Source organism: Littorina saxatilis, linkage group LG11, assembly GCF_037325665.1.
Source record: "Littorina saxatilis isolate snail1 linkage group LG11, US_GU_Lsax_2.0, whole genome shotgun sequence".
NCBI lineage: Eukaryota > Metazoa > Mollusca > Gastropoda > Littorinimorpha > Littorinidae > Littorina > Littorina saxatilis.
The window spans coordinates 45,228,516-45,253,929 of record NC_090255.1 but is presented as its reverse complement, the minus strand read 5'-3'; the positions used below and the strand labels follow the sequence as shown (position 1 = coordinate 45,253,929).

The 25,414-nt window shown below is 41.7% G+C and overlaps 1 protein-coding gene across 2 annotated transcripts in view; it reads right to left on the bottom strand.

Moving 5' to 3' along the window:
* LOC138980587 (pre-mRNA-processing factor 6-like) overlaps positions 1 to 25,414 on the bottom strand; it is a 114,744-nt gene that overhangs the window by 88,998 nt on the left and 332 nt on the right. For both annotated transcript variants that reach the window (XR_011460398.1, XM_070353486.1), the window contains exons 2-7: positions 24,663 to 24,722; positions 24,222 to 24,309; positions 19,842 to 20,039; positions 15,206 to 15,300; positions 5,409 to 5,490; positions 5,071 to 5,190 (exon numbers count right to left, since the gene is read on the bottom strand). Coding sequence is in view for 1 of the 2 variants with exons in the window: in XM_070353486.1 (XP_070209587.1) it covers positions 5,071 to 5,190; positions 5,409 to 5,490; positions 15,206 to 15,300; positions 19,842 to 20,039; positions 24,222 to 24,309; positions 24,663 to 24,722 (643 nt within the window). In the remaining variant the exon portion in view is untranslated. The remainder of the gene's footprint in view (positions 1 to 5,070; positions 5,191 to 5,408; positions 5,491 to 15,205; positions 15,301 to 19,841; positions 20,040 to 24,221; positions 24,310 to 24,662; positions 24,723 to 25,414) is intronic.

Here is a 25,414-nt window from a genome sequence, read left to right as displayed (position 1 = left end):
AGGTCAGTCAGGTAACACAGTATCATACAGGTCAGTCAGGTAACACAGTATCATACAGGTCAGTCAGGTAACACAGTATCATACAGGTCAGTCAGGTAACACAGTATCATACAGGTCAGTCAGGTAACACAGTATCATACAGGTCAGTCAGGTAACACAGTATCATACAGGTCAGTCAGGTAACACAGTATAATACAGGTCAGTCAGGTAACACAGTATCATACAGGTCAGTCAGGTAACACAGTATCATACAGGTCAGTCAGGTAACACAGTATCATACAGGTCAGTCAGGTAACACAGTATCATACAGGTCAGTCAGGTAACACAGTATCATACAGGTCAGTCAGGTAACACAGTATAATACAGGTCTGTCAGGTAACCCTCAGGGTCAACCCCTGTCTGACTGCTCACAGAGTCTGACACCTGTCACAGGTAACACAGTATCATACAGGTGTGCTAGAAATCAGTGGGTGGTTCCCAGCAGAATGCAGAATTAAGAGAAAAAAGAAAACTTATCTTGTTGCAACAAGTCCACTGTATTCTATTCAACTGGGATTTTTGCCTCCTCAGCTGAAGTCTGCCCGCGGCTAGTTCGCAGCTGGCGGGCTAATTATAGTCGAACTCTCCCCTTCCGCGCGCAAGGCGGCAAGCCGAAAGCAGGCGTCTTATCTAGGTCACTCTGGAATGTGTCTAAGTGAAAATGCCGGTCTGTAAAAATTCGTGTTTCTTGGTGTGAAAATGGGATCGTTTTCGTGACTTGACCCGTGGATTACGTTCATCTTGTCTATTTGGTTAGTCTGATATACAGGCTTTGTGTTAGTGCAAACTAGAGGTTAGTGTCTGACTCATTTTCTAACCACGCTCAATATTGATAGCAGCCACCGACTGTGTTTCTTATGTTGCCGTCAGTAAGTACTTAGTCTAAACTGTGTGATAGAGTGAGAATAAGTTTTGAGTCAGGTGTTTGTGTTTCATTTCTGGAGCAGTTTTGTGCCGTAATTTTTGTTAACCCACGCGCTGCACGGTTCTCGGAACAGGCACTCGATACAAGACACTTGTTTTATGCAGTACGACAATCACTGTGGCTGTTCACTCTAGTGCATTTCATTGTTTCTGCTTTTTTTATTGCTTGTTTTGCGTTTCCCCCCTTCTTTTTTGTTCTTTAGTATATGACGTGTTTATTCTTAACTTAATGTTGTTCTTAACTTAGTGTAAAGAGTGTGTTTACACTCACATTTGAACCGTTTAGTTTGAAATTACACCCACTCTATTCCATTACAATGCACGTCATCTTTTCTTTTCTAAAGCATCTCAGAGAAATAACAACCCCAACTGTTGTGCTGTGTTGTTTTGTTTCGTTTTGTCTGTTCTGTTTTGTTTGCGATAATGAAACAAACGTTAAATTTTCCGTCGGATCGACGAGTTTTGTTTCCTGTGGTATATGCAAGTTTGTGAGAACAATAGTGAAAACAAGAGTCGACTGTGTTGAAAAACTTGTGTGCTGTTCTGGGATAGCTGCATCGATGAGTCAAGTCAAGTTTTATTCACATGCAGCTAACAATTTGCCTGAACATGTATTGCCGTGAGATCTTTTTTCTTTATATTTTGTTACTGACATTATTTACATTATTTTGAATTATATAATTATATAAACGCAAAACAAATTTTACATGCGCACCACGAAATGCATGCCTATAATATGTATGTAAATACGACTGTATATACTCTGCTGTTTTTATATATTTTGTAAAGTGTTGTATATATACATATATGTGTACAAAATGTGCATAGTGTGTGTGTGTATGTGTGTGTGTGTGTGTGTGTGTGTGTGTGTGTGTGTGTGTGTGTGTATATGTACTTGGGGATTAAGTTGGTCTTTTTCTTTCATTAATTAGTGTTCTTTTATTGTGGCACATTTAGGATGTTTTGTTTACTGTGTTGTCTTCTGCCGTCTTATATATTGTGCCGTCTTACATACTGTGCCGTGCTTTGAGATGTTGGGTTTCCTGTTTCTTTAAATGCAGCATGCACAGGTTTTTCAGGGTGTTTCTTTAAATGCAGCATTGTGACAAATGGATTTGTACATAGTTTAGTCTAAATTAATGTTTAACATTTTTTAGAAATGTTATTAAATGTGTGCAGATTAGCTTACCATACTTTCAATTCGCATAGTATGGCCTGATAGAATTGACCAATGGAAGAAGAGGTTTCAATCCGCATAGTATGGCCTGATAGAATTGACCAATGGGAGAGGAGATTACTAAACTGGAGGAACTGTAAGTAGCCATGTTTGCTGTATCAAGCAGAACATCATAAACTATCACTGGAGACGGGTGTGTCTGTTGTATCAAGCAGAACATCATAAACTATCACGGGTGTGTCTGCCCAGGGCTCTACAGTTATGATCGGGTTCTCAGATAGCATTGAGGTCGACGGTATGTGACTCATGCCTGGATGAATCATGTTGGATTCATTGCTGTGAATACACAGCACCCCGGTGGGAGTGAGGGTGTACTCTACTGCGGGAAAGAAGGAAGAAGATGAGCATCCCCTCCTTGTCGCCACGGCGTAGAAGGTCGTCGGATGCAACGGCACAAGGTTGTAACGCAGCGCAGGAATTCTTGGATCCGGTGGAATCCCACCCCATATCACCATGGTCGTAATCTTTCATTGGTGTGATATGGATCAAGTAAATGAACCCGCTGAACTGTGAGTAACCACTGAACTGTGCGTAACCACTGAATTGTGCGTAACAAGTGAATTGTGCGTAACAAGTGAATTGTACGTAACAAGTGAACTGTGAGTAATAAGTGAACTGTGAGTAACAAGTGAACTGTGAGTAACAAGTGACGACGTCATCGAGGGACAGATATTCCTCCACATAACTACTCAACTTTATTATTATATTTCAATGAATTTAAGTGACTGTTGATTGTATGTGAATTGTCATACATGTATTTTGTATGAATGAAATATAGGTACGAGGGCAAAGGGCAATAACTTGTTTAAGTCTTTGTGCCTAGTTTGAGTGCTGTGTGTGTGTGAAATGGACTGACTTAGTAAACAGAGTTAGGACATGCATTTCTGATAGAATAGTTATTTACACACAGACACTCACCATTAAAAACCCTTCGTAACAAGCATGCACATGTTTTTCAGAGTGCAAAGAGCAGCATAATTATATACTTGGGGGGGAGCACACACTTTTTCTAATTCTCTCATTTATCCTTTCTTCTGTCTTGTACATTGTGGCATGCATTGCAATATATATAACTATTGAGAGATGCCCGGCAAAACACACTGAAAACACCAGTTCCGAAAGGCAGGGAGGGCCACTTATCACGCACTCTGAACAGTGCAGAAAACTTTCTCAGTTTTTACCCTCTTTGCTATCTCTCTAGAGCACTGCTCTTGGCATACAGATCCTGATCAACACAGCTAACAGAGCGGGCCGGCCACGCTAGCTGCTATAGACAAGGAAAGAGTGGTCTGGCCGTATTTCAGGCGCCACTGTGGATGGGAGGGGTAGGAGGGAAATGGGGGAGGAAAGGGTAAATAGGCGGGAGGGGAGTGGTTCTTGCCAGTTATTTTTAACTGGAGCCAGCCTGGAGCAGACAGTACCTGTAATGGAATACAGTGAGTCACTTTGTACCTGTGTGACGGGTCAGTGCATACAGCAGACAACATTACCTGTAATGGAATACAGTGAGTCACTTTGTACCTGTGTGACGGGTCAGTGCATACAGCAGACAACATTACCTGTAATGGAATACAGTGAGTCACTTTGTACCTGTGTGACGGGTCAGTGCATACAGCAGACAACAGTACCTGTAATGGAATACAGTGAGTCACTTTGTACCTGTGTGACGGGTCAGTGCATACAGCAGACAACATTACCTGTAATGGGATACAGTGAGTCACTTTGTACCTGTGTGACGGGTCAGTGCATACAGCAGACAACATTACCTGTAATGGGATACAGTGAGTCACTTTGTACCTGTGTGACGGGTCAGTGCATACAGCAGACAACATTACCTGTAATGGGATACAGTGAGTCACTTTGTACCTGTGTGACGGGTCAGTGCATACAGCAGACAACATTACCTGTAATGGGATACAGTGAGTCACTTTGTACCTGTGTGACGGGTCAGTGCATACAGCAGACAACATTACCTGTAATGGGATACAGTGAGTCACTTTGTACCTGTGTGACGGGTCAGTGCATACAGCAGACAACATTACCTGTAATGGGATACAGTGAGTCACTTTGTACCTGTGTGACGGGTCAGTGCATACAGCAGACAACATTACCTGTAATGGGATACAGTGAGTCACTTTGTACCTGTGTGACGGGTCAGTGCATACAGCAGACAACATTACCTGTAATGGGATACAGTGAGTCACTTTGTACCTGTGTGACGGGTCAGTGCATACAGCAGACAACATTACCTGTAATGGGACACAGTGAGTCACTTTGTACCTGTGTGACGGGTCAGTGCATACAGCAGACAACATTACCTGTAATGGGATACAGTGAGTCACTTTGTACCTGTGTGACGGGTCAGTGCATACAGCAGACAACATTACCTGTAATGGGATACAGTGAGTCACTTTGTACCTGTGTGACGGGTCAGTGCATACAGCAGACAACATTACCTGTAATGGAATACAGTGAGTCACTTTGTACCTGTGTGACGGGTCAGTGCATACAGCAGACAACATTACCTGTAATGGAATACAGTGAGTCACTTTGTACCTGTGTGACGGGTCAGTGCATACAGCAGACAACATTACCTGTAATGGGATACAGTGAGTCACTTTGTACCTGTGTGACGGGTCAGTACATACAGCAGACAACATTACCTGTAATGGGATACAGTGAGTCACTTTGTACCTGTGTGACGGGTCAGTGCATACAGCAGACAACATTACCTGTAATGGGATACAGTGAGTCACTTTGTACCTGTGTGACGGGTCAGTGCATACAGCAGACAACATTACCTGTAATGGAATACAGTGAGTCACTTTGTACCTGTGTGACGGGTCAGTGCATACAGAAGACAACATTACCTGTGTGAGTTTGATGTCCATGAGCGTGTTCCTGGCCTGACCGATCTTCTTCATGTCGATGTCCGTCGCCGAGCCGATGGGGGTGATGGAACCAAACGGTGTGTTCAGGCCTCCAAATTTCTACACACACAGTACAACTTATGAACTGAGGCAGATATCACACCAATCCTTTCTTCAAGTATGTCACAGAAGTGTAACATCTCTCATACACATACACACTGGCTAGAACGGAAACAGTCACAAATATACCCAAAACATATCGTTAAAAAAAATCAGCTGGGTATGCGTTACCAGCCTCCCCCCCCCCCCCCCCCCCCCCCTCAACCCCTCTCTCTCACCTGTTCCTGTTCACTGACAGAGGAGTTGACGCTGCCTGCCGCGGCGGCTCTGGCCAGCACACTGTCTGGTACGGGTGTGTACCTGTCACATTATAGTAGTATTAGTACATGTTGTTATTACCACTGTCTGGTACAGGTTTGTACCTGTGACATTGTACATGTAGTAGTATTAGTACATGTTGTTATAACCACTGTCTGGTACAGGTTTGTACCTGTGACATTGTAGTAGTATTAGTACATGTTGTTATAACCACTGTCTGGTACAGGTTTGTACCTGTGACATTGTAGTAGTATTAGTACATGTAGCTATAACCACTGTCTGGTACAGGTTTGTACCTGTGACATTGTAGAAGTATTAGTATATGTAGCTTTAACCACTGTCTGGAATAGGTGTGAACCTGTCACATTGTAGTAGTATTAGTACATGTAGCTATAACCACTGTCTGGTATAGGTGTGAACCTGTCACATTGTAGTAGTATTAGTGCATGTAGCTATAACCACTGTCTGGTATAGGTGTGAACCTGTCACATTGTAGTAGTATTAGTACATGTAGCTTTTGTTTGTTTGTTTGCTTAACGCCCAGCCGACCACGAAGGGCCATATCAGGGCGGTGCTGCTTTGACATATAACGTGCGCCACACACAAGACAGAAGTCGCAGCACAGGCTTCATGTCTCACCCAGTCACATTATTCTGACACCGGACCAACCAGTCCTAGCACTAACCCCATAATGCCAGACGCCAGGCGGAGCAGCCACTAGATTGCCAATTTTAAAGTCTTAGGTATGACCCGGCCGGGATTCGAACCCACGACCTCCCGATCACGGGGCGGACGCCTTACCACTAGGCCAACCGTGCCGGTATATTACATGTAGCTATAACCACTGTCTGGTATTATTATTATTATTATTATTATTATTATTGTGATCATTTTTATGCGCCTAATCTAGATATAGCCCTAGGCGCTTACATATTAATTTCTGCTGTTTGAAATGGAATTTTTTACAGACAGACAGACAAACTGTCACGATCTAGTGACATAGACCAAGAAAGTGTCACTCAGTGGGGTGCCTTCTCTTGGTCAATTGCGACTGAAAGCGCCTGTGCGTGAGTCGGGGCAAAACGGCAGAGTTTTGCTGACAGCGCAGAGCACGCGGAGATTGTGCCGCACGGATTTTTCGGGGGTAATTCTGCTTTGCGAGGCAGAATTGTGGATAGCTGAACTTGATATGTGACAAGGTTAGTCACGTGTTATTGTCTAGGTGGTCTGTGAGAGACACAAGGACGGCGCACTTGACACTCAGCGGCAGAAGAAGAAGGATCGAATACGACGGTTTCTAGAGTATGATGGATTTCACCGAATAGAATATTCGGCACTCTAGGGGAACTTCAGCGAGTTATCACCTTCTCACTGCCACATGTTTTGCTGAGGACGAGTCGTCAAATCTTTCCTTCGTCGTGCGATGGTCTTCGCATAAGTATTCGACAAGGGGTTTCTGGATGTTGTTGTCACTGTTGACGAACAGAGGCCATTCCAGGGAGGAAGCGGGTTTTGCTTCCATGAGAGTGCTACATTCATAGGCTGTTTGAGGTAATAAATCATTATTTAACGCTGTTGACGAGTCTGTGTTTGTGGAATGAAATACTCTCTGTTGTTCTTTCCAGGTTAGCGCATAATCTGCTCTCTGTGACGCTAAAATACTAACCTGTATATGGTTTTTGCAGGTAGGAAGAGAAGGACGAAAAATGGCTGTTTTGTTGTTGTGGAAAGTCCGTTTGTGCAGGCCCACGTGCTCGATGAGATATGTAAAGATGACATGTTTAAAGGTGGAGGGTGAGGGGTAGCTGACATGTTTAGTGCACCGATGCTTTCTGTTTGCAGCTTTTTCCTAACTTCTGTTCGGCTGCCTTTTGGGGGACCACGCTAACCAGCAAACCGGCTAACCAGCGAACCGGCTAACCAGCTAACCAGCGAACCGGCTAACCAGCTAACCAGCGACTGGGTGCGGCGCCTGATGCCTCCACAGTTCCCTGCTTCGTCACCACGCTAACCAGCACTTCATTCGACGGAGCAGTTGTGGAGGCTAAAAAGACTAATTACAGGCCGTCCACCCAGTGGCCAAAGAAAGCTAAGTGCACCATGTCTTTGCACCCCTTTGACCACCGTTGTTATTTTTGCTATCTGTGATTATACTCGAGTAGTGACGACGTGGGGTGTGTGACACCTGCATGAACTAGCACTTTTGGAGCAGAACAGTCGTATTTTCTTATCTTTACACGGGATCAGCGTGTTACTATAATTTTCTATATTCTAACTGGCATTTTGTCAGTGACCACGGGTTTTTTACGTTTTGCGAACGTAAAAGAACATATTTTGAGTGAAGTCTCGAGGGAGGTGGCGAGTTTTTACATAAACAGGCGTCTGAAACTTATACTTTTGTTGTCTCTATTAAATTGTATGACTGCGAGAGTGGATCGTGGTGTGGTTAGTTAGTTAGTAGTAACTAACCGTTTCATAATCACCTTAAGTGATATATTGAAACGTGACACAAACAGACATTTTTTACACACAATATATAACGCATTCACATCGGCCAGTAAAGCTCAGTAGCCTATTAGGCGAGCATTCACCTTTCACGGCCTTTATTCCAAGTCAAACGGGTATTTGGTGGACATTTTTATCTATGCCTATACAATTTTGCCAGGAAAGACCCTTTTGTCAATCGTGGGATCTTTAACGTGCACACCCCAATGTAGTGTACACGAAGGGACCTCAGTTTTTCGTCTCATCCGAAAGACTAGCACTTGAACCCACCACCTAGGTTAGGAAAGGGGGGAGAAAATTGCGGCCTGACCCAGGGTCGAACACGCAACCTCTCGCTTCCGAGCGCAAGTGCGTTACCACTCGGCCACCCAGTGATATGGTGTGGTGTGAACCTGTCACATTGTAGTAGTATAGTACATGTAGCTATAACCACTGTCTGGTATAGGTGTGAACCTGTCACATTGTAGTAGTATAGTACATGTAGCTATAACCACTGTCTGGTATAGGTGTGAACCTGTCACATTGTAGTAGTATAGTACATGTAGCTATAACCACTGTCTGGTATAGGTGTGAACCTGTCACATTGTAGTAGTATAGTACATGTAGCTATAACCACTGTCTGGTATAGGTGTGAACCTGTCACATTGTAGTAGTATAGTACATGTAGCTATAACCACTGTCTGGTATAGGTGTGAACCTGTCACATTGTAGTAGTATAGTACATGTAGCTATAACCACTGTCTGGTATAAGTGTGAACCTGTCACATTGTAGTAGTATAGTACATGTAGCTATAACCACTGTCTGGTATAGGTGTGAACCTGTGACATTATAGTAGTATTAGTACTTGTAGCTATAACCACTGTCTGGTATAGGTGTGAACCTGTCACATTGTAGTAGTATAGTACATGTAGCTATAACCACTGTCTGGTATAGGTGTGAACCTGTCACATTGTAGTAGTATAGTACATGTAGCTATAACCACTGTCTGGTATAGGTGTGAACCTGTCACATTGTAGTAGTATTAGTACATGTAGCTATAACCACTGTCTGGTATAGGTGTGAACCTGTCACATTGTAGTAGTATTAGTACATGTAGCTATAACCACTGTCTGGTATAGGTGTGAACCTGTCACATTGTAGTAGTATAGTACATGTAGCTATAACCACTGTCTGGTATAGGTGTGAACCTGTCACATTGTAGTAGTATTAGTACATGTAGCTATAACCACTGTCTGGTATAGGTGTGAACCTGTCACATTGTAGTAGTATAGTACATGTAGCTATAACCACTGTCTGGTATAGGTGTGAACCTGTCACATTGTAGTAGTATAGTACATGTAGCTATAACCACTGTCTGGTATAGGTGTGAACCTGTCACATTGTAGTAGTATTAGTACATGTAGCTATAACCACTGTCTGGAATAGGTGTGAACCTGTCACATTATAGTAGTATTAGTACATGTAGCTATAACCACTGTCTGGTATAGGTGTGAACCTGTCACATTGTAGTAGTATAGTACATGTAGCTATAACCACTGTCTGGTATAGGTGTGAACCTGTCACATTGTAGTAGTATTAGTACATGTAGCTATAACCACTGTCTGGTATAGGTGTGAACCTGTCACATTGTAGTAGTATAGTACGTGTAGCTATAACCACTGTCTGGTATAGGTGTGAACCTGTCACATTGTAGTAGTATAGTACATGTAGCTATAACCACTGTCTGGTATAGGTGTGAACCTGTCACATTGTAGTAGTATAGTACATGTAGCTATAACCACTGTCTGGTATAGGTGTGAACCTGTCACATTGTAGTAGTATAGTACATGTAGCTATAACCACTGTCTGGTATAGGTGTGAACCTGTCACATTGTAGTAGTATAGTACATGTAGCTATAACCACTGTCTGGTACAGGTGTGAACCTGTCACATTGTAGTAGTATTAGTACATGTAGCTATAAGCACTGTCTGGTATAGGTGTGAACCTGTCACATTGTAGTAGTATAGTACATGTAGCTATAAGCACTGTCTGGTATAGGTGTGAACCTGTCACATTATAGTAGTATTAGTACATGTAGCTATAACCACTGTCTGGTATAGGTGTGAACCTGTCACATTGTAGTAGTATAGTACATGTAGCTATAACCACTGTCTGGTATAGGTGTGAACCTGTCACATTGTAGTAGTATTAGTACATGTAGCTATAACCACTGTCTGGTATAGGTGTGAACCTGTCACATTGTAGTAGTATAGTACATGTAGCTATAACCACTGTCTGGTATAGGTGTGAACCTGTCACATTGTAGTAGTATAGTACATGTAGCTATAACAGCTATAACCACTGTCTGGTATAGGTGTGAACCTGTCACATTGTAGTAGTATTAGTACATGTAGCTATAACCACTGTCTGGTATAGGTGTGAACCTGTCACATTGTAGTAGTATAGTACATGTAGCTATAACCACTGTCTGGTATAGGTGTGAACCTGTCACATTGTAGTAGTATAGTACATGTAGCTATAACAGCTATAACCACTGTCTGGTACAGGTTTGTACCTGTGACATTATAGTAGTATAGTACATGTAGCTATAACCACTGTCTGGTATAGGTGTGAACCTGTCACATTGTAGTAGTATAGTACATGTAGCTATAACCACTGTCTGGTATAGGTGTGAACCTGTCACATTGTAGTAGTATAGTACATGTAGCTATAACAGCTATAACCACTGTCTGGTATAGGTGTGAACCTGTCACATTGTAGTAGTATAGTACATGTAGCTATAACCACTGTCTGGTATAGGTGTGAACCTGTCACATTGTAGTAGTATAGTACATGTAGCTATAACCACTGTCTGGTATAGGTGTGAACCTGTCACATTGTAGTAGTATAGTACATGTAGCTATAACCACTGTCTGGTATAGGTGTGAACCTGTCACATTGTAGTAGTATAGTACATGTAGCTATAACCACTGTCTGGTATAGGTGTGAACCTGTCACATTGTAGTAGTATTAGTACATGTAGCTATAACCACTGTCTGGTATAGGTGTGAACCTGTCACATTGTAGTAGTATAGTACATGTAGCTATAACCACTGTCTGGTATAGGTGTGAACCTGTCACATTGTAGTAGTATAGTACATGTAGCTATAACCACTGTCTGGTATAGGTGTGAACCTGTCACATTGTAGTAGTATTAGTACATGTAGCTATAACCACTGTCTGGTATAGGTGTGAACCTGTCACATTGTAGTAGTATTAGTACATGTAGCTATAACCACTGTCTGGTATAGGTGTGAACCTGTCACATTGTAGTAGTATAGTACATGTAGCTATAACCACTGTCTGGTATAGGTGTGAACCTGTCACATTGTAGTAGTATAGTACATGTAGCTATAACCACTGTCTGGTATAGGTGTGAACCTGTCACATTGTAGTAGTATAGTACATGTAGCTATAACCACTGTCTGGTATAGGTGTGAACCTGTCACATTGTAGTAGTATAGTACATGTAGCTATAACCACTGTCTGGTATAGGTGTGAACCTGTCACATTGTAGTAGTATAGTACATGTAGCTATAACCACTGTCTGGTATAGGTGTGAACCTGTCACATTGTAGTAGTATAGTACATGTAGCTATAACCACTGTCTGGTATAGGTGTGAACCTGTCACATTGTAGTAGTATAGTACATGTAGCTATAACCACTGTCTGGTATAGGTGTGAACCTGTCACATTGTAGTAGTATAGTACATGTAGCTATAACCACTGTCTGGTATAGGTGTGAACCTGTCACATTGTAGTAGTATTAGTACATGTAGCTATAACCACTGTCTGGTATAGGTGTGAACCTGTCACATTGTAGTAGTATAGTACATGTAGCTATAACCACTGTCTGGTATAGGTGTGAACCTGTCACATTGTAGTAGTATAGTACATGTAGCTATAACCACTGTCTGGTATAGGTGTGAACCTGTCACATTGTAGTAGTATAGTACATGTAGCTATAACCACTGTCTGGTATAGGTGTGAACCTGTCACATTGTAGTAGTATAGTACATGTAGCTATAACCACTGTCTGGTATAGGTGTGAACCTGTCACATTGTAGTAGTATAGTACATGTAGCTATAACCACTGTCTGGTATAGGTGTGAACCTGTCACATTGTAGTAGTATAGTACATGTAGCTATAACCACTGTCTGGTATAGGTGTGAACCTGTCACATTGTAGTAGTATAGTACATGTAGCTATAACCACTGTCTGGTATAGGTGTGAACCTGTCACATTGTAGTAGTATAGTACATGTAGCTATAACCACTGTCTGGTATAGGTGTGAACCTGTCACATTGTAGTAGTATAGTACATGTAGCTATAACCACTGTCTGGTATAGGTGTGAACCTGTAGTATAGTACATGTAGCTATAACCACTGTCTGGTATAGGTGTGAACCTGTAGTATAGTACATGTAGCTATAACCACTGTCTGGTATAGGTGTGAACCTGTCACATTGTAGTAGTATAGTACATGTAGCTATAACCACTGTCTGGTATAGGTGTGAACCTGTCACATTGTAGTAGTATTAGTGCATGTAGCTATAACCACTGTCTGGTATAGGTGTGAACCTGTCACATTGTAGTAGTATAGTACATGTAGCTATAACCACTGTCTGGTATAGGTGTGAACCTGTCACATTGTAGTAGTATAGTACATGTAGCTATAACCACTGTCTGGTATAGGTGTGAACCTGTCACATTGTAGTAGTATAGTACATGTAGCTATAACCACTGTCTGGTATAGGTGTGAACCTGTCACATTGTAGTAGTATAGTACATGTAGCTATAACCACTGTCTGGTATAGGTGTGAACCTGTCACATTGTAGTAGTATTAGTACATGTAGCTATAACCACTGTCTGGTATAGGTGTGAACCTGTCACATTGTAGTAGTATAGTACATGTAGCTATAACCACTGTCTGGTATAGGTGTGAACCTGTCACATTGTAGTAGTATTAGTACATGTAGCTATAACCACTGTCTGGTATAGGTGTGAACCTGTCACATTGTAGTAGTATAGTACATGTAGCTATAACCACTGTAGTAGTATAGTACATGTAGCTATAACCACTGTAGTAGTATAGTACATGTAGCTATAACCACTGTAGTAGTATAGTACATGTAGCTATAACCACTGTCTGGTATAGGTGTGAACCTGTCACATTGTAGTGAACCTGTCACATTGTAGTAGTATAGTACATGTAGCTATAACCACTGTAGTAGTATAGTACATGTAGCTATAACCACTGTCCTTTACTTTAACACATAAAAACTGTGCTCCTTTCTTTTCCCCCTTTTACAAATTCCCTTAACCTTTCGACCTATGTTGTATTCGTCCGCCGAATCAGATATCATGTTGTTTTATACTAAATATAGGAGCACGTTTATAAGCTTAGCTTGTTGTGCTCCATAACACAACACACCATACCATAACACACCATACCACAACACACCATATCACAAATCACCATAACACAACACACCACACCATATCACAAATCACCATAACACACCACACCATAACACAAATCACCTCAACACACCACACTATAACACAACACACCATAACACAAATCACCATAACGCACCACACCACACCACAACACACAATAACACAAATCACCATAACACAACACACCACACCATATCACAAATCACCATAACACACCACACCTTAACACAAATCACCTTAACACACCACACTATAACACAACACACCATATCACAAATCACCATAACGCACCACACCACACCACAACACACCATAACACAACACACCACACCATATCACAAATCACCATAACACACCACACCATAACACAAATCACCTTAACACACCACACTATAACACAACACACCATATCACAAATCACCATAACACACCACAACACAAATCACCATAACACACCACAACACAAATCACCATAACACACCACAACACAAATCACCGTAACACAAATCACCGTAACGCACCACACCACAACACACCATATCACAAATCTCCATAACACACCACAACACAAATCACCATAACGCACCACACCACAACACACCATATCACAAATCACCATAACACACAACACAAATCACCATAACACAACACACCATAACACAACACACCACACCATATCACAAATCACCATAACACAACACACCATAACACAACACACCACACCATATCACAAATCACCATAACACAACACACCATATCACAAATCACCATAACACAACACACCATAACACAACACACCATAACACAAATCACCAAAATGCACAACACACCATAACACAACACACCATAACACAAATCACCATAACACAACACACCATAACACAAATCACCAAAACGCACAACACCACAACACACCATATCACAAATCAAAATAACACAACACACCACAACACAAGACCCACACATCAAGACCACAACACACCATAACACAACACACCATAACACAACACCCACACATCAAGACCACAACACACCATAACACAACACACCATAACACAACACACCATAACACAACACCCACACATCAAGACCACACCATAACACAACACACCATAACACAACACACCATAACACAACACCCACACATCAAGACCACACCATAACACAACACCCACACATCAAGACCACAACACACCATAACACAACACACCATAACACAACACACCATAACACAAATCACCATAACACAACACACCATAACACAAGACCCACACATCAAGACCACAACACAAGACCCACACATCAAGACCACAACACACCATAACACAACACACCATAACACAAGACCCACACATCAAGACCACAACACACCATAACACAACACACCACAACACAAGACCCACACATCAAGACCACAACACACCATAACACAACACATCATGACCACAACACACCATAACACAAGACCCACACATCAAGACCACAACACACCACAACACAACACACCATAACACAACACACCATAACACAACACACCATAACACAACACCCACACATCATGACCACAACACACCATAACACAAGACCCACACATCAAGACCACAACACACCATAACACAACACCCACACATCAAGACCACACCATAACACACCACACCATAACACACCACACCATAACACAAATCACCATAACACAACACACCATACCATAATGATAACACAAGACCCACACATCAAGACCACTCACTTTTCAGTGCGTCCCACCCTCTGCTTCCTGTTCCTGGCGTCCCCCACTTCAGGCAGGTTGTTCCACTCGTCCACCGACACCCCTGCCAGGTCACGCTGACACAGACACAACAAGTTAAGGTCAAGCTGACACAGAAACAACGAGTCATGTAATCATGAAGGACTGAACAACATAACGCATGAAAACAAAATAGACGATTTTTCAGAAATAACTATGTCGGGATTGTATGTGTTGTGGAAGAGTTACCTTTCCTTGCAGAACCTCTGTCAAACAGTGGAGGGACCAATCACCTCTGCCAAACAGGGGAGGGACCAAGAACCTCTGCCAAACAGGGGAGGGACCAATCACCTCTGCCAAACAGTGGAGGGACCAAGAACCTCTGCCAAACAGGGGAGGGACCAATCACCTCTGCAAAACAGGGGGGGGGGGGGGGGGGGGACCAATCACCTCTGTCAAACAGTGGAGGGACCAAGAACCTCTGCCAAACAGTGGCGTGACCAATCACCTCTGCCAAACAGGGGGGGGGGACCAATCACCTCTGTCAAACAGTGGAGGGACCAAGAACCTCTGCCAAACAGGGGAGGGACCAATCACCTCTGCCAAACAGGGGAGGGACCAATCACCTCTGCCAAACAGTGGAGGGACCAAGAACCTCTGCCAAACAGTGGAGGGACCAAGAACCTCTGCCAAACAGGGGAGGGACCAATCACCTCTGCCAAACAGGGGAGGGACCAAGAACCTCTGCCAAACAGTGGAGGGACCAAGAACCTCTGCCAAACAGGGGAGGGACCAATCACCTCTGCCAAACAGTGGAGGGACCAATCACCTCTGCCAAACAGGGGAGGGACCAAGAACCTCTGCCAAACAGTGGAGGGACCAATCACCTCTGCCAAACAGTGGAGGGACCAAGAACCTCTGCCAAACAGTGGAGGGACCAAGAACCTCTGCCAAACAGGGGAGGGACCAAGAACCTCTGCCAAACAGTGGGGGTACCAAGAACCTCTGCCAAACAGTGGAGGGACCAAGAACCTCTGCCAAACAGTGGAGGGACCAAGAACCTCTACCAAACAGTGGAGGGACCAATCACCTCTGCCAAACAGGGGAGGGACCAATCACCTCTGCCAAACAGTGGAGGGACCAAGAACCTCTGCCAAACAGGGGAGGGACCAAGAACCTCTGCCAAACAGGGGAGGGACCAATCACTTCTGCCAAACAGGGGAGGGACCAAGAACCTCTGCCAAACAGTGGAGGGACCAAGAACCTCTGCCAAACAGTGGAGGGACACACTCCCGTCGCTAGTGATTGGCACCTTCAATATTTGGCAGAGGTTTTGCAAGAAAGGTCACTCTCCCACAACACACACAAACCTGACAGTTATATTCGGAATTGGTCTATAACACCAGACCACAACACAACAAAACACACCTACACGTCCAGAACCCTATCCATACAAGACACTGTACTGCAGTCCACTTCTTCCCTATCTAGCTCTCATCACCTAATTCATAAAAGACATTGTGGTTGTTGTGAAGTGTTAATTATGGACAGGTCAAAGACATTGTGGTTGTTGTGAAGTGTTAATTATGGACAGGTCATAGACATAGTGGTTGTTGTGAAGTGTTAATTATGGACAGGTCATAGACATAGTGGTTGTTGTGAAGTGTTAATTATGGACAGGTCAAAGACATTGTGGTTGTTGTGAAGTGTTAATTATGGACAGGTCAAAGACATTGTGGTTGTTGTGAAGTGTTAATTATGGACAGGTCAAAGACATTGTGGTTGTTGTGAAGTGTTAATTATGGACAGGTCAAAGACATTGTGGTTGTTGTGAAGTGTTAATTATGGACAGGTCATAGTGGTTGTTGTGAGGTGTTAATTATGGACAGGTCATAGACATAGTGGTTGTTGTGAAGTGTTAATTATGGACAGGTCATAGACATAGTGGTTGTTGTGAAGTGTTAATTATGGACAGGTCAAAGACATTGTGGTTGTTGTGAAGTGTTAATTATGGACAGGTCATAGACATAGTGGTTGTTGTGAAGTGTTAATTATGGACAGGTCAAAGACATTGTGGTTGTTGTGAAGTGTTAATTATGGACAGGTCAAAGACATTGTGGTTGTTGTGAAGTGTTAATTATGGACAGGTCATAGACATAGTGGTTGTTGTGAAGTATTAATTATGGACAGGTCAAAGACATTGTGGTTGTTGTGAAGTGTTAATTATGGACAGGTCATAGACATAGTGGTTGTTGTGAAGTGTTAATTATGGACAGGTCAAAGACATAGTGGTTGTTGTGAAGTGTTAATTATGGACAGGTCAAAGACATTGTGGTTGTTGTGAAGTGTTAATTATGGACAGGTCATAGACATAGTGGTTGTTGTGAAGTGTTAATTATGGACAGGTCAAAGACATTGTGGTTGTTGTGAAGTGTTAATTATGGACAGGTCATAGTGGTTGTTGTGAAGTGTTAATTATGGACAGGTCATAGACATAGTGGTTGTTGTGAAGTGTTAATTATGGACAGGTCATAGTGGTTGTTGTGAAGTGTTAATTATGGACAGGTCATAGACATTGTGGTTGTTGTGAAGTGTTAATTATGGACAGGTCAAAGACATAGTGGTTGTTGTGAAGTGTTAATTATGGACAGGTCAAAGACATTGTGGTTGTTGTGAAGTGTTAATTATGGACAGGTCAAAGACATTGTGGTTGTTGTGAAGTGTTAATTATGGACAGGTCATAGACATAGTGGTTGTTGTGAAGTGTTAATTATGGACAGGTCAAAGACATTGTGGTTGTTGTGAGGTGTTAATTATGGACAGGTCATAGACATAGTGGTTGTTGTGAAGTGTTAATTATGGACAGGTCAAAGACATTGTGGTTGTTGTGAAGTGTTAATTATGGACAGGTCAAAGACATTGTGGTTGTTGTGAAGTGTTAATTATGGACAGGTCATAGTGGTTGTTGTGAGGTGTTAATTATGGACAGATCATAGACATAGTGGTTGTTGTGAAGTGTTAATTATGGACAGGTCATAGACATAGTGGTTGTTGTGAAGTGTTAATTATGGACAGGTCAAAGACATTGTGGTTGTTGTGAAGTGTTAATTATGGACAGGTCATAGACATAGTGGTTGTTGTGAAGTGTTAATTATGGACAGGTCAAAGACATTGTGGTTGTTGTGAAGTGTTAATTATGGACAGGTCAAAGACATTGTGGTTGTTGTGAAGTGTTAATTATGGACAGGTCATAGACATAGTGGTTGTTGTGAAGTATTAATTATGGACAGGTCAAAGACATTGTGGTTGTTGTGAAGTGTTAATTATGGACAGGTCAAAGACATTGTGGTTGTTGTGAAGTGTTAATTATGGACAGGTCATAGACATAGTGGTTGTTGTGAAGTGTTAATTATGGACAGGTCAAAGACATTGTGGTTGTTGTGAAGTGTTAATTATGGACAGGTCATAGACATAGTGGTTGTTGTGAAGTGTTAATTATGGACAGGTCATAGACATAGTGGTTGTTGTGAAGTGTTAATTATGGACAGGTCATAGACATAGTGGTTGTTGTGAAGTGTTAATTATGGACAGGTCAAAGACATAGTGGTTGTTGTGAAGTGTTAATTATGGACAGGTCAAAGACATTGTGGTTGTTGTGAAGTGTTAATTATGGACAGGTCATAGACATAGTGGTTGTTGTGAAGTGTTAATTATGGACAGGTCAAAGACATAGTGGTTGTTGTGAAGTGTTAATTATGGACAGGTCAAAGACATTGTGGTTGTTGTGAAGTGTTAATTATGGACAGGTCATTGACATAGTGGTTGTTGTGAAGTGTTAATTATGGACAGGTCAAAGACATTGTGGTTGTTGTGAAGTGTTAATTATGGACAGGTCATGGACATAGTGGTTGTTGTGAAGTGTTAATTATGGACAGGTCAAAGACATTGTGGTTGTTGTGAAGTGTTAATTATGGACAGGTCATAGACATAGTGGTTGTTGTGAAGTGTTAATTATGGACAGGTCAAAGACATTGTGGTTGTTGTGAAGTGTTAATTATGGACAGGTCAAAGACATTGTGGTTGTTGTGAAGTGTTAATTATGGACAGGTCAAAGACATTGTGGTTGTTGTGAAGTGTTAATTATGGACAGGTCATAGTGGTTGTTGTGAGGTGTTAATTATGGACAGGTCATAGACATAGTGGTTGTTGTGAAGTGTTAATTATGGACAGGTCATAGTGGTTGTTGTCAAGTGTTAATTATGGACAGGTCATAGTGGTTGTTGTCAAGTGTTAATTATGGACAGGTAAAAGGTCATAGACATAGTGGCAGTCATTTCTCCACTTTCAAGATTCCAAGATCAAGGTTGTGGTGAACCATGTTTTGTCATGTTAATTTAACGTTCCATAAACTTATTATTTTCATTCTTATACTGACTAGTTCTATTTCTGCATGTTTTGATGGCGTGTCCTGCCAGGCACGAGTGGCAGTGCAAAGTGTACATTGCATGATGAAATTGTGTGGCTTACAAGCTGACCGTCAATAACTAATGGACTGACCATCATATCGCTGAAAAATAAATACGTTTCATATATCCCATAATATCTCTAGCTCTGTCCATCAAACAGAAAAAACAGACACCTTGAGATCAGAAAACTGCTGCTGAATCTTGGGTCTCTCCTGACGGAACTTCTCGATGTCTATTTTCAGCTTCTCCTCTCTGCGCTCTTTGCGTTTTTCGTCCATGCGTTTGTCGACGGCTTCGTAAATAGCGTCAGCTTCTTCGTCGTCTTTGTCGTATGGATCCTTGCTGCACAGGCTGCCCCCGTACCCTGAGAACTGAGCACGATAATAACGATGATGTTAATAATAATAATAATGAGAACCGAGGGAGACCTTGTCATAAGGCAAAAAAAAAAAGTTACATGTTTCTGGTAACATGGCTACAAAAAATAGGGTAGGTAGGTAGGATTTTTTTTTTTTTTTTTTTGTGTGTGGTCAGGGTAGAAAATAACTATACAGTGACGCAAAGAGACTAGACTTACTATACAAAGAGAAAGACAACACATTACAAAACAAATGAGACAAAAGGGATGTGGGGTTATCCCCCTTGTGTCGTCTGCTACTTTCGTTTTGACGCTTTTTTTTCTCCTTACAAATACAATAAAAAAAAAGTCTAGGGTCGGCGGAAAAAAACTAGGTAGGGTCGGGTGACCAGAAACATACAACTTTTTTTTTTGGCCTAAGGGTCCACGCACCGTGTCTCAGCAAGTCATGCTCGACATCACACACAAATTTTCACATTCAGGGCTTATACACCATGCAGGCTATTCCCCCAATAGCACAGCCCGTATTTACATCATCTGAATTAGCTACATTCTGAACACACCCAGGGATATTGCCACAAATTCATACCTGTAGGACAAATGTCCTGAGCTCTTCGACATCAATAGGACATTTGACTGCTTTCAGACATTTTAATAGGACATTATAATGTTGTAAAAAACACAATCATGTGCACACACACATATCACTGCAGAGCGCCTAGAACTGTACCCACACATCACTGCAGAGCGCCTAGAACTGTACCCACACACATCACTGCAGAGCGCCTAGAACTGTACCCACACATCACTGCAGAGCGCCTAGAACTGTACCCACACACATCACTGCAGAGCGCCTAGAACTGTACCCACACATATCACTGCAGAGCGCCTAGAACTGTACCCACACACATCACTGCAGAGCGCCTAGAACTGTACCCACACATATCACTGCAGAGCGCCTAGAACTGTACCCACACATATCACTGCAGAGCGCCTAGAACTGTACCCACACACATCACTGCAGAGCGCCTAGAACTGTACCCACACACATCACTGCAGAGCGCCTAGAACTGTACCCACACACATCACTGCAGAGCGCCTAGAACTGTACCCACACACATCACTGCAGAGCGCCTAGAACTGTACCCACGGAATATGCGCGATATAAGCGTCATTGATTGATTGATTGATGAGTATATGCACCAACATTGTGTGCGTATATATTGTTTTATTAATTTTGTTTCAAACAGGACACACACACATATGAGTATATGCACCAACATTGTGTGCGTATATATTGTTTTATTAATTTTGTTTCAAACAGGACACACACACATATGAGTATATGCACCAACATTGTGTGCGTATATATTGTTTTATTAATTTTGTTTCAAACAGGACACACACACATATGAGTATATGCACCAACATTGTGTGCGTATATATTGTTTTATTAATTTGGTTTCAAACAGGACACACACACATATGAGTATATGCACCAACATTGTGTGCGTATATATTGTTTTATTAATTTGGTTTCAAACAGGACACACACACATATGAGTATATGCACCAACATTGTGTGCGTATATATTGTTTTATTAATTTTGTTTCAAACAGGACACACACATATATGAGTATATGCACCAACATTGTGTGCGTATATATTGTTTTATTAATTTTGTTTCAAACAGGACACACACATATATGAGTATATGCACCAACATTGTGTGCGTATATATTGTTTTATTAATTTTGTTTCAAACAGGACACACACACATATGAGTATATGCACCAACATTGTGTGCGTATATATTGTTTTATTAATTTGGTTTCAAACAGGACACACACACATATGAGTATATGCACCAACATTGTGTGCGTATATATTGTTTTATTAATTTTGTTTCAAACAGGACACACACACATTATACGTTATTTGCGTGTTTGACCAAAATATGACATTTTACACAGATCGAGACAGTCATTGTTCTCCGAGACCGCGCTAGCGGTCGAGGTGAACAATGACTGTCGAGATCTGTGTAAAATGTCATATTTTGGTCAAACACGCAAATAACATTTATGTATCGATCGAATTCCTTTCAGGTACTATGACTTTGTTGTTGTTTTGACGATTGAACGAGCACACACACACTCCTGTGCACACACACATGCAATCAAACACATCACCTTCATATTTGGGCGTTTCAGGTTGACCGAAACTTCAAAAGAACTACAAAACACACGTCATGTACTGACTTTGTTGTTGTTTTGACATTGAACAGCACACACACATGCAATCAAACACGCATGACGTGTGTTTTGAAGTTCCTTTAAAGTTTCGGTCAACCTGAAACACCAAATTATAAAGTTTTGTCGGCCTCTGACGTCACATGGCTCAAAGAAGGGAAATCCAATGTCCAATCGATACATATGAGTATATGCACCAACATTGTGTGCGTATATATTGTTTTATTAATTTTGTTTCAAACAGGACACACACATATATGAGTATATGCACCAACATTGTGTGCGTATATATTGTTTTATTAATTTTGTTTCAAACAGGACACACACATATAATATCAGTATATGCACCAACATTGTGTGCGTATATATTGTTTTATTAATTTTGTTTCAAACAGGACACACACACATATGAGTATATGCACCAACATTGTGTGCGTATATATTGTTTTATTAATTTTGTTTCAAACAGGACACACACATATATGAGTATATGCACCAACATTGTGTGCGTATATATTGTTTTATTAATTTTGTTTCAAACAGGACACACACACATATATGAGTATATGCACCAACATTGTGTGCGTATATATTGTTTTATTAATTTTGTTTCAAACAGGACACACACAAAAAAGAAACAAACAAACTAAAAAGCAACCAAAACCTTCAGCACTCTTACTTTGATTGGCACACAGACTGCATGATTTCCTGACAGAGCTTTTTATTGACAGATTCGACAAAACATATATAGATGCCTATATAGATGGTCTCTTTGCTGTCAAATTCTGACCAACTAGTACTAAACAGGGTCAGCCACCTTATTTAAAGACCGTTCGTGTGAGTTTCCTCCTGTAGCGACACCATCTTCAAGTGACGAAACTTTACTTTCCGTGATTGTGGAGGTTTCAGCTGCGACAATGACATTGGCACTGTCATTTTCCAGAATGATGCTATAAGTATAACTAGCCGTGTTTTCCCATGTTCTTGGCCCTAATGTAGCACACGATGCCGTTGAAACGCCAAACGTGTTCAGCGTTTGCTGTACTTTGGCAGGCTTTAGTTTTTTTCGGTGGCATAATTCAGTGCCGTGCGCTTCATCTCTAACCGAAATCAAATTAAAGCAGATGCGAGCCTTGGACAGTTGGAGTTGTCTCCCTAACTTTAGTGTGCTGTAGACGGGTGTACGCAAACGGCTCATACCACAAACGGTTTGGAAAACCCAAGATCTGCACTGCACAACTTCAGTGCACCTGTACGCGAGAGCGCCCGGTCGCTTTTTGAAGATTTCTATCATGAAAGGAAAATTATCAAATAACGCGCTGTCCGAAGGAATGGAGTTCTTATCGGACAATGACCGCGCTCAGTTAAAAACGATAGGACATCTGACCGCCATGCGGCTATGTGGATCGGACATTTGAGCCTTTTAATCAGTCTATGTCCGACGCCTAACGACATCCCTGCACACCCCTAATTTATCTCATCAAAATTAGCCTCCTAAACACAGCCCAAGTAACCCTATCAAATTTAGCATCGTTCGGAACATAGTCTTGATGTACCTCATCAAAATTGGCCTCCTTCTGATTCAATCTGAACACAGCCCTAACTTAACTCATCAAAATTAGCCTCATTCAGACCACAGCCCTAACTTAACTCATGAACATTAGCCTCATTCAGAACACAGCCCTAACTTAACTCATCAAAATTAGCCTCATTCAGAACACAGCCCTAAGTAACCTCATCAAAATCAGCCTCATTCAGGTCACATCCCTAACTTAACTCATCAAAATTAGCCTCATTCAGAACACAGCCCTAAGTAACCTCATCAAAATCAGCCTCATTCAGGTCACATCCCTAACTTAACTCATCAACATTAGCCTCATTCAGAACACAGCCCTAACTTAACCTCATCAAAATCAGCCTCATTCAGGTCACATCCTTAACTTACCTCATCAAAGTTCGCCTCGTTCAGATCTTCTTCATCGTCCTCATCCTTTGGTTTCATCTTTTTGTTGGGCGGAGCGTGCCGGTCCTCTCTGCCAACAGTAACACAACTCAGCAATGTGCACACAAGTCACTCAATGAAACCAGTGATGGCGCTTGTATCTTCTTAAACCGGTACTAGTTTTGTTGATTTACCAGCACACAAAAAACGGTAGTTCTAAATATCAACCGGTAGGTCATACCGGCAACCAATTTTGTTTCCGGTATTTTCTCATTTCAACCAGTATAATACCGGTAATTACCAGTTAATGCCGATACTGTAAAACACACTCACACACAGTTAAACAGCTCTAATACTGTGCATACAAGTAACACACATGTATACACACTAACTCTCCTTCAAATACAGGTGTGCTGGTGTATCACTATCATTATCAATACTTACGGAATGTCGTCAGCATCTCGGGCTGGCCCAATATCAGACCGAGTGGTGAAACCAGTCGCTCTGAAAGCAAAACAAAACACATGTAAACAGGTTGCTTTCGGTAAGTTTGTAAACGTACTGGATGGGAAAATGGTGACAAAAGCATGGACCCAGCATATTAATTTTCATTGATCATGAAAAAAGAATCTAAATCTCACAAATGTTTGTCAACACTAATTAGTCTAATACTAACATTCTACAATCATGCTTCGCAAAAATTCCAAAATACTGTAAGACTAGTAAGAGTAACAAGACTGAGTAATAAAGTAGTAATAATAATACTATCTATACTGTATACTCCCACCAAGAGATCCACGAAACAAAACAAAATAGAGTACTGAGTAGAGACAGTTCGAAAGGTTAAAACTTCAACTCGTGGCCAGCACAGTAGATCTATTGTATACACCGATTAACAGTTCCGCGGCCCTTTTAGATTCGCACATGCGCACATTTCTACGAGCACTTTTGCTTCTTCTTCCTCTTCCGGTTTCTAGTTTTTGAGAAAATGCGCATCCGCATATCGTTTTTTCGAAAGTTTTTTCTTCTTTTTCCTGTTCCGGTTGATTTGAGAAAGCGTAGATTCAGTCGACAAAAAGTGCAATTTTGTATTCTTCCAGCCCTGAAGTTGCTTTTGAGTGTTCAAAGAAAGAGTGTAAAGGTTCTAAGGATTGCATCGGGCACACAAACACGCGATTATCCTTTTTTCCCCCTTT